Here is a 13,390-nt window from a genome sequence, read left to right on the forward strand (position 1 = left end):
TCATAGCTAACACTTGGATCAAGAATCATGAAAGAATGTTGTATACATGGAAGAGGCCTGGAAATACTAGAAGGTGATAGATTGTATAATGGTAAGACAGATATTTAAGAACCAGGTTTTAAATTGTAAGACATTTCCAGAAGCAGATGTGGATTCTGACCACAATTAATTGGATATGAACTGTAGATTAAAACTGAAGAAACTGCAATAAGGTGGGAATTTAAGGTGATGGTACATGGAGGTACTGAAAGAACGAGAGGCTGTAGAGAGTTTCAGAGAGAGAATTAGAGACCGATTAACAAGAACAGGGGAAAGAAATGCAGTAGAGGAATGGTTAGCTTTGATAGATAAAATACTGAAGGCAGTAGAGGATCAAGTAGGGAAAAAGACGAGGGCTAGTAGAAAGCCTTGGGTAACACAAGAAATATTGAATTTAATTGATGAAAGGAGAAAATATAAAAATGTAGTAAATGAAGCAGGCAAAAGGAATACAAACGTCTGAAAAATGAGATCGACAGGAAGACCAAAATGACTAAGCAGGAATGGATAGAGTACAAATGTAAGGATGTAGAGGCATTTATCACAGGATAATTAAAGAGACCTTTGAAGAAAAGGAAACCAATTGTATGAATATGAAGAGCTCAGATGGAAAATCAGTTCTAAGCACAGAAGGGAAAGCAGTAAGGTGGAAGTAGTATACAGAGGGTCTCTACAAGGGAGATGTACTCGAGGGCCTTATTATGCAAATAGAAGAGGACGTAGGTGAAGATGAAATGGGAGATGATACTGCGTGAAGAGTTTGACAGAGCACTGATAGACCTAAGACAAAACAAGGCCCCGGGAGTAGACAACATTCCATTAGATCTACTGATAGCCTTGGGAGAGCCAGCCCTGACAAAACTCTACCATCTGGTGAGCAAGATGTATGAGATAGCCGAAATACGCTCAGACTTCAAGAAGAATATAATAATTCCAATCCCAAAGAAACTGGGTGTTGACAGGTGTAAAAATTACCGAACTATCAGTTTAATAAGTCATGGCTGCAAAATACTAACACGAATACTTTACAGACGATTGGAAAAACTGGTAGAAGCCGACCTTGGAGAAGATCAGTTTGGATCCCGTAGAAATGTTGGAGCACGTGAGCCAATACTGTACCTACGACTTATGTTAGAAGATATGTTAAGGGGAGGCATACCTACGTTGCCAGTGTTTGTAGACTTAGGGAAGGCTTTTGAAAAGATTTAGCAAATAGTCTCTTTCCAATTCTGAAGGTGGCAAGGGTAAAATACAGGGAGCGAAAGGCTATTTACAATTTGTATAGAAACCAAATGGCAGTTATAAGAGTCGAGGGGGCATGAAAGGGAAGCAGTTGTTGAGAAGGGAGTAGCCTAGCCCCGATGTTTTTCAATCTGTGTATTGAGCAAGCAGTAAAGGAGACAAAAGAAAAATTTGGAGTAGGAATTATAATCCATGGAGAACAAATGTAATTATATCGGAGACAGCAAAGGACCTGGAAGAGCAGTTCAACGGAATGGACAGTGTCTTGAAAGGAGGGTATAAGATGAACATCAACAACAAAAGCAAAACGAGGATAATGGTTCAAATGGCTCTGAGCACTATGGGACTCAACTGCTGAGGTCATTAGTCCCCTAGAACTTAGAACTAGTTAAACCTAACTAACCTAAGGACATCACAAACATCCATGCCCGAGGCAGGATTCGAACCTGTGGCCGTAGCTGTCTTGCGGTTCCAGACTGCAGCGCCTTTAACCGCACGGCCACTTCGGCCGGCCGAGGATAATGGAATGTAGTCGAATTAAGTTGGGTGATGCTGAGGGAATTAGATTAGGAAATGAGACACTTAAAGTAGTAAAGGAGTTTTGCTATTTGGAGAGCAAAATAACTGATGATGGTCGAAGTAGAGAGGATATAAAATGTAGACTGGCAATGGCAAGGAAAGCGTTTCTGAAGAAGAGAAATTTGCTAACATCGAGTATAGATTTAAGTATCAGGAAGTCTTTTCTGAAAGTATTTGTATGGAGTGTAGCCATGTATGGAAGTGTAACGTGGACGATGAATAGTTTGGACAAGATGAGAATAGAAGCTTTCGAAATGTGGTGCTACAGGACAATGCTGAAGATTAGATGGGTAGATCACATAACTAATGAGGAGGTATTGAATTGAATTGGGGAGGAGTTTGTGGCTCAACTTGACAAGAAGAAGGGATCGGTTGGTAGGACATGTTCTGAGCCATCAAGGGATCACTAAGTTAGTACTGGAGGTTTGCAAGAGATGAATACACTAAGCAGATTGAGAAGGATGTAGGTTGCAGTAGGTACTGGGAGATGAAGAAGCTTGCACAGGGTAGAGTAACATGGAGAGCTGCATCAAACCAGTCTCTGGACTGAAGACCACAACAACAACATGTGTGATAATCAACTCCCAAAGGAAAGTGGTGGTTTTACTGATGTCCTTACGCCGCCCATTTTGCGTCGATTCTCAGCGGCAGTGTGTATGAAATGCTTTCCTCTGCCACTCATAAGGAACCTGAGTGATGTAAGCACTGGGCGTCTGGGTTCTCAGCTCCGTCAAAAGCAGCAGTGAAATATGGTCAAGTGCTGGTGTGAAGATTTTCCCGTCGTGCGGCAAATCCAAAGTGGCGTTGGGCATCATTGTGGTCAACTTTGGTACCAGTGCCACGTGATCAACCGACCTTACACGTCACACCAACGTCTAAGCCCTGGCCTTTTTTTTCCACTTGTGTCGTCATCTTGCTGTCCGAGGCGTCGTGTTGCCGTTATGGTGATTCTCGTATACGACTGTGGTAGTTTTATCGTAACGCATTACGTTCCACCATGACAGACCGTCAGTGCACAGTATTACTGTTCGTTTTTGGCCACTGTACTAGAGTAATGAACTTTATAGACATTTGCAACTGAAGCTGGAAACAAGTCCGTCGGGAAAGCCTCTAGCAACACATGACAATTAATTTAAAAATACTCTGTTTCCTTCACGAAACCTTATCAACGTAGAGTTGTGGATATTGTTGTATAGTCATCTTAGAGGTATTCTGGTACACGACAGTCAGCACGCAGAGGTTCTCGAAAATGAGGACATGTCTGTTATAGGACAACATGAAACTGTACACTGAGTAACACTTTTTTGAACCTATGTAACTGTTTCGCAATATGACTTTGGCGCGAATCGTGCCCTCCGCCACACACCGCTGGGTGGCTAGCGGAGTATATATGTAGATGTAGATGTAGACGTCGGCCACTTAAGTCGAGATTTTTTCAAGAAATGAGCGTTGATATCGCAGCTGAGCGCGCTTCCCTAACTTTTTACAGCAACTCTCGCTGCCTTTCACATGGGAACGCCTTGAAGAGAGTGCATTAACTCAGGAATGAAGTTTACTCTTAGCTTATTCAAGAGAAACGTTTGAATTCCAAGAAGTTCGGAGATACTGACTTTGTTTCGAAGCTCCTGTGTCTTAGTGACACTGCCGGCCGGAGTGGCCGAGCGGTTCTAGGCGCTTCAGTCTGGAACCGCGCGACCGCTACGGTCGCAGGTTCGAATCCTTCCTCGGGCATGGATGTGTGTGATGTCCTTAGGTTAGTTAGGTTTAAGTAGTTCTAAGTTCTAGGGGACTGATGGCCTCAGATGTTAAGTCCCATAGTGCTCAGAGCCATTTGAACCATTTTTTCTTAATGATACTTTTAAAAACTCGAGAAACTAAATGTGTCCCTTCAATGCAATGAGACCAACATTCTGCAACTGTCAGACAAAGTTTCAGCCGTCAGGAACAAACTGCTATTGTCGAAGAAAACTTTGGATGATAACGAGATGCCGGCCGCTGGTGGCCGAGCGGTTCTAGGCGCCGTCAAACTTATAGGGTCTTCGACTCCCTTCATATCAACATACACACTCCTTTCCCACATACTCTACTCGAAGTAGGTGTTAAATAAACTGACGTTTCGAAAAAATTACTAAGAGTAGTTATTTATTTATTGACATTTTTATTACGGGGGTTGCAACTTAAATAGTGGCAACTACACTCCTGGAAATGGAAAAAAGAACACATTGACACCGGTGTGTCAGACCCACCATACTTGCTCCGGACACTGCGAGAGGGCTGTACAAGCAATGATCACACGCACGGCACAGCGGACACACCAGGAACCGCGGTGTTGGCCGTCGAATGGCGCTAGCTGCGCAGCATTTGTGCACCGCCGCCGTCAGTGTCAGCCAGTTTGCCGTGGCATACGGAGCTCCATCGCAGTCTTTAACACTGGTAGCATGCCGCGACAGCGTGGACGTGAACCGTATGTGCAGTTGACGGAATTTGAGCGAGGGCGTATAGTGGGCATGTGGGAGGCCGGGTGGACGTACCGCCGAATTGCTCAACACGTGGGGCGTGAGGTCTCCACAGTACATCGATGTTGTCGCCAGTGGTCGGCGGAAGGTGCACGTGCCCGTCGACCTGGGACCGGACCGCAGCGACGCACGGATGCACGCCAAGACCGTAGGATCCTACGCAGTGCCGTAGGGGACCGCACCGCCACTTCCCAGCAAATTAGGGACACTGTTGCTCCTGGGGTATCGGCGAGGACCATTCGCAACCGTCTCCATGAAGCTGGGCTACGGTCCCGCACACCGTTAGGCCGTCTTCCGCTCACGCCCCAACATCGTGCAGCCCGCCTCCAGTGGTGTCGCGACAGGCGTGAATGGAGGGACGAATGGAGACGTGTCGTCTTCAGCGATGAGAGTCGCTTCTGCCTTGGTGCCAATGATGGTCGTATGCGTGTTTGGCGCCGTGCAGGTGAGCGCCACAATCAGGACTGCATACGACCGAGGCACACAGGGCCAACACCCGGCATCATGGTGTGGGGAGCGATCTCCTACACTGGCCGTACACCACTGGTGATCGTCGAGGGGACACTGAATAGTGCACGGTACATCCAAACCGTCATCGAACCCATCGTTCTACCATTCCTAGACCGGCAAGGGAACTTGCTGTTCCAACAGGACAGTGCACGTCCGCATGTATCCCGTGCCACCCAACGTGCTCTAGAAGGTGTCAGTCAACTACCCTGGCCAGCAAGATCTCCGGATCTGTCCCCCATTGAGCATGTTTGGGACTGGATGAAGCGTCGTCTCACGCGGTCTGCACGTCCAGCACGAACGCTGGTCCAACTGAGGCGCCAGGTGGAAATGGCATGGCAAGCCGTTCCACAGGACTACATCCAGCATCTCTACGATCGTCTCCATGGGAGAATAGCAGCCTGCATTGCTGCGAAAGGTGGATATACACTGTACTAGTGCCGACATTGTGCATGCTCTGTTGCCTGTGTCTATGTGCCTGTGGTTCTGTCAGTGTGATCATGTGATGTATCTGACCCCAGGAATATGTCAATAAAGTTTCCCCTTCCTGGGACAATGAATTCACGGTGTTCTTATTTCAATTTCCAGGAGTGTATTTATTCACAACCGATACAAAAGGGTTACATGTTTGCACCTGTTACTGTCCTTCAAAGTAGCCACCAGCGTTGTGTAGAACCCGTTGACAGTGATGTGGAAGGCGTAGTATACCGTTAGCAGAGCCTGTTCTGTTGATGGTGCGAATAGAGCGGTCTACTGCCTGTCGAATTTCTGGAACAGTTCGGACGCGAATGCCACGAAGTGGTTCTTTCATCTTCGGAATCAAATCAAAGTCACACGGACTTAAGTCCGGGGAGTACGGTGGATGATACATTACTTCCCAGTCCCATCGACCGATCAGAGCAGCCACAGCTTGCGCTGTGTGCGTCCGCGCATTGTCGTGCAAAATGATGGGCGGGTTGCGCAGAAAGTGTCGCCGTTTCTTTCGACAAAGCTGGTCGCAGGTGATGCTCCAAAAACGAACAGTAATACTGTGCACTGACGGTCTGCCTTTGCCGTTTTTGGAGCAACATCATCCAAAGTTTTCTTCGACAATAGCAGTTTGTTCCTGACGGCTGAAACTTCGTCTGACAGTTGCAGAATGTTGGTCTCATTGCATTGAAGGGACACATTTAGTCTCTCGAGTTTTTAAAAGTATCACTAAGACACAGGAGCTTCGAAACAAACTCAGTATCTTCGAACTTCTTGGAATTCAAACGTTTCTCTTGAATAAGCTAAGAGTAAACTTCATTCCTGAGTTAATGCACTCTCTTCAAGGCGTTCCCATGTGAAAGGCAGCGAGAGTTGCTGTAAAACGTTAGGGAAGTGCGCGCAGCTGCGATATCAACGCTCATTTCTTGAAAAAATCTCGACTTAAGTGGCCGACGTCTACATCTACATCTACATATATACTCCGCTAGCCACCCAGCGGTGTGTGGCGGAGGGCACGATTCGCGCCAAAGTCATATTTCCCCCGTTCCACTCGCGGATCGCGCGAGAGAAAAACGACTGAACGCCTCAGTACGAGCTCTTATTTCCCTTATCTTTGAATGGTGATCATTACGCTATTTGAAAGTTACTGGTAATAATATATGCTCTACATCCTCGGTGAAGATTGGATTTCGGAATTTAGTGAGCAGCCCCTTCCGTTTAGCGCGTCGTCTATCTGCAAGTGTGTCCCACTTCAAACTTTCTATGAGATTTGTAACGCTCTCACTATGGCTAAATGTAGCAGTCACGGATCTTGCCGCCCTTCTTTGGACCTTCTCAATCTCTTGAATCAGACCCAAATGGTAAGGGCCCCATACAGACGAACAGTACTCTAAGACTGGACGAACTAACGTATTGTAAGGAATTTCCTTTGCTGAAGGACTGCATCGCTTCAGGATTCTATCAATAAACCGCAATCTAAAGTTCGCCTTGCACGTTACTTGTGTAATCTGATAATTCGATTTGAGATCATTTCGAATAGACGCTTCCAGATCCTTGACGGATGTTACCACTCCCAAACACTGGGCATTTATTTTGTACTCGTACATTAATGGGGATTTTCGCCTTGTTATACGCAGTAGGTTACACTTACTAATATTGAGAGATAACTGCCAGTCATTACACCACGCATTTATTTTCTGCAAATCCTCATTGATTTGTTCACAACTTTCGTGTTATACTACTTTCCTGTAGACTACAGTATCATCGACAAACAGTCTAATGCCGCTGTCAGTACCATCAACCAGATGGTTTATGTAATTCGTAAAAAGCAGAGGTCCTATTAAGCTGCCCTGGGGCACACCTGAAGTTACGCTTGCTTCTGTTGAAGTCTCCCCATTCAGGACGACATGCTGCTGGAGCAAGCGACAGTGCGGAACTGAGTCGAACGCCTTTCGAAAGTCGAGAAATGTGGCATCAACCTGGGAGCCGGTATCTAGAGCCTGTTGTATATCATGCACAAAGAGGGCCAGCTGTGTCTCGCATGACCGCTGTTTCCTAAAACCGCGCTGGTTTCTGCAGATGAGCTTCTCAGAGTCTAGAAAGGTCATTATGTCTGAGCACAAAATGTGTTCCATGATTCTACAAGAAACCAATGTCAGTGAAATTGGCCGGTAATTATGTGCATCCGATGTTCTCCCCATTTCGTAGATTGCTATGACCTGGGCTTTCTTCCAGTCTCATGGAACATTCCGCTGTTCCAATGATCTCTGAGAGATGATGGATAAGAATGGTGCTATATTTGTAGCATAGTCAAAATATATAATCTTACGGGGATACCGTCTGGGCCAGATGCCTTCCTGGCATCTAAGGATCTTAACTGTTTTACAATCCCAGATACGCGAAATACTATGTCATTCGTCCTCGCGTTTGTTCGATAAATGAAAGGGGGAATGGTGCTGCAGTCCTCTACCGCAAACGAGTTTTCGAAAGCTAGGTTTAGAATTTCCGCCTTCTGTTTATCATCATCCGTTACATTATCCGTACTGCCAGCAAGAGAAGGTATTGAATTATTTGTAGCGTTCATAGAGTTTACGTACGACCAAAATTTTTTGGGGTTATTTTTAGAATCTGCTTTCAAATTCGTTACAAGAATCTCTCATTGATCTTTTTACAGCTGCTTTCATTTCGCATAAGGAAGTTTACCACTGCAATCGCTGACTAAAGACCCTCACGAAAGACGGCGCTCATGCTAGTGCTTCTCGGTGAATAAAACAGTGTGTCCAAATAGCAGCAGGAGGCTCTTTACGGATCAGAGCTTGCAATCCGGTGTAACAGCTGCCCATACTACGACGCCCATCTGCACACATGGCTACACAGTTTTCCCAATTTTCTTCCATAACTGAGAGTAGTAGTTCAAAGAATGGTTTTGCCCAAATGAAGCAACTCCCCGTCTAAAGACCTGCGCGCATCCACAAAATATGGTGGAACGGCGACGCAGTGGTGCACTACGAACTGCTTCCCCGATATGTAACCACCACCCCTGACACTTACTGTCAACAACTGAGACGCAGACCAAAAACAACGACCAGGAAGACTACGTGAAGTGTTGCTGCTACACGATAGCGCCGGACCCCATTCTGCTCCACTGAGAAAAAACGCTTTGCAGGTGTTGGGTTGCGAAGTCATTTCCCACCCATCTTATTGACTTCATCTTGCGCCCTCAGATTTTCACTTTTTCCGCTCTCTATCGAACTTCCTTTCGGGGTGAAAATGCGCGCCGAACATGGCTCGACGAGTTGTTCGCGTCAAGACTGCGTCGTTTCTACAATCGCGGAATCAAAACTTACCTCAGCGTCAGCAGAGTGTCGTAGATAGCGAAGGAGAATATATTACTGCTGTTTAAGTCTCTGTTACGTATATCTGTTTTGTGCAGTAAACGTTCTTATACGCCAACACAGTTATAGGTAACATGTTCTGCGTAGCTTGTAAAATAATGTCTTCCGCTGTGGTGCAAGGTTTCTTGCTCTTTACTACACTGTAAGCAACATTGAAAGATGTGTAGGAATTGGAACTTATTTTGTGAATTTTTTTTGTGTGTGTTTTCTCTCAACTTACGGGAAAAGTATTCCAGTGTTTCCTTTGCAGACTACCGTCATTTGATTTCAAATGTCGTTTCATTTTATTAGGAATAATGCTTCAAGTATTTTGAGCTTCGAAACAAATGACGCATTGTGATCCTTTCTCATTTTCACCGGTAGTAGACGCACACTTAAATCCTGCCCTCGGGTATCTCCGTCATACTTTGTGCATTTTCATATATATACATGTCTTTAGTACTGCATGATATCACAATTCGTAGTTATATTTAAAAATTTGTCCATGCTAGCAAACACAAATCACAGGAGACAAACAATAAATGAAAACTAATCTTCAAACTGATTTTTATTGAACGAAAGCAAGTGTGTGATGTAGTACGATTCGACTGCCGGAGTAACTAGATTTACTTACCGGCTGCCAGATGTGACTATTGGCGCACGCGTTGTTCCTTTACTTACAAAGCAAACAAAATAAATTATTATTTTTTATGAAGTCATTGCGACACATATAGGGGAACACCTCGACGCTCCTGAGAGCTTCATCACACAGTCTGAAAACCGTTGTTCTCTAGTTAATTTTGTAACTAACTTTACATACGCTGTATATAAATTTTACGTCGTATTCTTGATATATTCATGTAATTTAAGTGATAATTTTTCTGGTATTGTAGGTCATAAAAATGTAAGCCCTGTCGTTACAGCATTGAATGTGATAGGTCTATTTGTGACTTGTAGCTGCGACTGAATCTACAGGCAGGTGGATAAATGATAACTTATTATTGAGGAAACTGTGACTTCTCAATTACTTCTGATTTGTAACAGATGTGTGTATTTTTCCCAACGTAATGTTAATAATTCATTTTGAAAATGGGCCATACCAACAACAACAACTAAAAACAATCTAGTTGCATCATTCGAACACACGATGAGACGAATTATTTAAAGATGAGCTTGATAGTCACGAAATACGTATATTTGTGGATTTACCTTAATGGGGGCTCGAAATAAGTTGCTAATTACGGACAATGACTAGGCAGATCGCCAAGTCTGCATTGTCAATTGGAGATTTAAATAGGATAGTTATACAATGGAAAATAGTGAAAAGTGAGGACACTTTAATATTTTAATTATCATTTATTATGTTTCACAAAATTATCAAATGATCACAGTTAATACAAGACCTTAAATAAGCACACAACCAAAACCATATATGTTTTGTAACTATGTAAGTACGTACATAAATATTTTGGTATTTATTTAGAATATCGCTAAGCGTGACATATTTCAGGTTACAAGAGTAGAATATTTTATTTCATGTACTCGTAGCATTGACACATGAAGCATAGAGATATATACTTTGATATCAGATCCCAATATGGGACGGAAAAATAAGACACGGCGTGTACTTTCCAGAGTTCTTAAACTCTGAAATGATATGCTTTCGACGGAAGATGCAATGGGAGGTGAACAATGGCGAAGACTTTTGAAGCACAGAACGTTACGTTTTGAGTAACACTTCGACTCCTGATCGGCATTGTTTATTTAACGCCGACAAGGAAAGGTTTCTGAATGTTCTGGTGAAAACAACATCAAGAAGATCAAAATGAAAGACCTGCTAAAAGGGGCACGGGGTGACATGATCGAGTAACTAATATTATGGAGGTTATTTTTTGATTCTAAGGCATGACAGCTTATTGTCTTTTTGTACATAACTGGTGTGAAATGAATCTCCTGTAATTAGAATTGTATGACTGTAAAAGAAAATGACAAGTCCAAACATAGTTTCCGTATACTGGAGATATAGAGAGCACTCATGAATGGCGTGACGTGCATCATATTATCAAGAGAGATAATAGTATTTGTATTATACGTCTACCTTGGTTGTTTTCCTCAGCTGTTGGTTGGCAACAATAAGTGTTGGTACAAGCTACAGACTTCTCTGAAAATGACAGAAGTGATGAGTAATCTGCTAAAGAAAAGTACGGGGAAACCCAGGCCTGACAATTTTAGAATATGATGTTTATTGATAGGGCTATGATAAGGGCAGTTTAAGACTGAGTCTAGGTACAGTAGTTCTTAATGTTTACATAGGAGCAGAGGAAGAAATTGCGTAGCAAATGGCGTGAAGTAATGGAATGATTACGTGATGTAAATGCTCCCGGTGATCTAGCGCGATTTGATCCACAATTCTGGTGTTTTTTTCACATTATGTCGCTTTTGTACAAAGGCAGTAGAAGCAGAACGTTTACTGCGAACAAAGAGCAGAATTTCTTCTGAGAACAGAGGCGGCGTGCCTTGAGGAAAGCGTTTAGAGACTGCGGTGGGGCGGCGTGGGAGGTGAATTTCTCCTCCCCATAGTGACTCAGCGTCGCTTCCGTATGGAGAAGTTGCTGGAAAATCTCCAGTTCCTCGCAGCCCACTCCAGCTCTGCTGTGGACAGGCGGTGTCAGCTGGCTAGGCCGTAGAGTGTCGAACCGGTGACCAGCGAAGAGCGTGCGCCGTCGACGTCGGCGTGTTCATCCCCAGAAGGCGGAGAAGCCGCCGAAGGTCGTGTAGCTGCACTGCGACCCCAGCTGCGAGTAGCCGCGCACCTCTGCAAGAGACACGGAGAGACCAGGTTGGCAACACTGCCTAGTTATGTCAATTACCAGTAGAATGTACGTCATGTGTGGACGTCTCAAAAAGGCTGCATTAGACCGATGCCACTAACAAGCTTTTATAGCGTATGCAGAATTTAAACGTGTGCTGCACTGAAAACTTTATGGAAGTTTTCATCAGGCCGGCCGAAGTAGCCGAGCGGTTCTAGGCGCTGCAGTCTGGAGCCGCGAGACCGCTACGGTCGCAGGTTCGAATCCTGCCTCGGGCATGGATGTGTGTGATGTCCTTAGGTTAGTTAGGTTTAAGTAGTTCTAAGTTCTAGGGGACTGATGACCTCAGAAGTTGAGCCCCATAGTGCTCAGAGCCATATGAACCTTTTTTTTTTTTTTGAAGTTAACATCAGGATAAAGCACTACTGGTGTTACACAAGTTGTTTTAAAAAAGCTGGTCAGCTGTGAGAAGGACTCGCACTCCGAGGATTCCGTACACAGACAGCTCATCCGTCCCACGAATGGAGAATATCGACGATTTTTGCCTTATATTAATACTAACAATATGTTGGCCCAAAGGAACTCCAAAAACAATGTTGAAATGTATGTGAAATCTTATGGGACTCAACTGCTAAGGTCATCAGTCCCTAAGCTTACACACTACTTAAGCTAAATTGTCCTAAGGACAAACACACACACACATGGCCAAGGACGACTCGAACCTCCTCCGGGACCAGCAGCACAGTCCATGACTGCAGCTCCCTAGACCGCTCAGCTAATCCCGCGCGGCGGGAATTCCAAGACTTTGGAGGATATTTTAATTTTAATTCCGTAATCGGATAATAAATGGCAAAAGAAATATCTTTTTCGTGTGATATAATTACAATCGACAAGTTTTTTCTTTACTTGTCCCGGGAAACCTTGCTGCTTGCCAAATTTTATTGTTGTAGACGAAATGGAAACACCCTTTAATTTCTGATGAGTGAGTTTGCGAGCATCAAAACATATGATATAAATGGTCGTATCTTTTCATGGCACTGACGTGGAAGCTTAGATTTCATACACCGCCAAGGGTCTATAGGTTTCATTATGTAACATAAATTTGAACTTGATACTTCTACCCGATCCCGAAAAAAAAGAGTTCTTAACAGATGAACGAACATACAGTCGGATAATAAACGTCGAAAAAGATATTTTTCGTAAGTTTGTTTTCAGACGTTTCACGCCAAGTGGAGCATAAAAAGCGATTCATCCGAAAAGGCCATCTGTGGGGACTCGGTGGACGTCCACTGGCTGTACTAGAGTGCAAATTCCACTCTTCATCGGCGATGAACAGGAGTCAGCACGGATGCACGAACCAGCCACCTACTGCAACGTTTGGTGAACATTCGTTGAGCAGATACTGTCGGTAGCCCCTCGGTTCATCTGGACTGCCGGTTGCTCAACAGCTGGACGTCTGTTCGCCCATACGCTTCTCCGCAGCCTTCAGTCACGCCTTTTATCTGTGCCCGCGGTGGACCACAGTTGCCTACGCTCCAGTTTTGGATAGTGCCATTTTTCCAAGCAGGGTGTACTTTAACTACGACGGCACACCAACTATTTACAAACTTAACCATGCCAGAAATGTTTGCACCCTCGATCCGCTTTTATACGTCGGATAAATCGCTCCGTGTTTGCCTTACGGCAACGACTGCACTGTTTTGCGCGCCCCCCGACTCGCTCTATATACCTTCCACTGGTAGTTCTGCCAACTGCTGCCTGTACGTGGTTATTATACAATACTCGCCATTAAAATTGCTACACCAAGAAGAAATGCAGATGATAAACGGGTATTCATTGGACAAATATATTATAC

The 13,390-nt window shown here is 44.4% G+C and overlaps 1 protein-coding gene across 1 annotated transcript in view; it reads right to left on the reverse strand.

Annotated features, from left to right (window-relative positions):
* Positions 1 to 10,117: 10,117 nt before the first annotated feature.
* The window catches only part of LOC126215101 (venom allergen 3-like), a 56,015-nt gene continuing 52,742 nt past the window's right edge, over positions 10,118 to 13,390 (reverse strand). Inside the window, exon 8 of the mRNA XM_049941751.1 lies at positions 10,118 to 11,540. Coding sequence (XP_049797708.1) covers positions 11,464 to 11,540 — 77 coding nt within the window. The 3' untranslated portion in view covers positions 10,118 to 11,463. The remainder of the gene's footprint in view (positions 11,541 to 13,390) is intronic.

Source organism: Schistocerca nitens, chromosome 12 (assembly GCF_023898315.1).
Source record: "Schistocerca nitens isolate TAMUIC-IGC-003100 chromosome 12, iqSchNite1.1, whole genome shotgun sequence".
In the NCBI taxonomy this organism is placed as follows: domain Eukaryota; kingdom Metazoa; phylum Arthropoda; class Insecta; order Orthoptera; family Acrididae; genus Schistocerca; species Schistocerca nitens.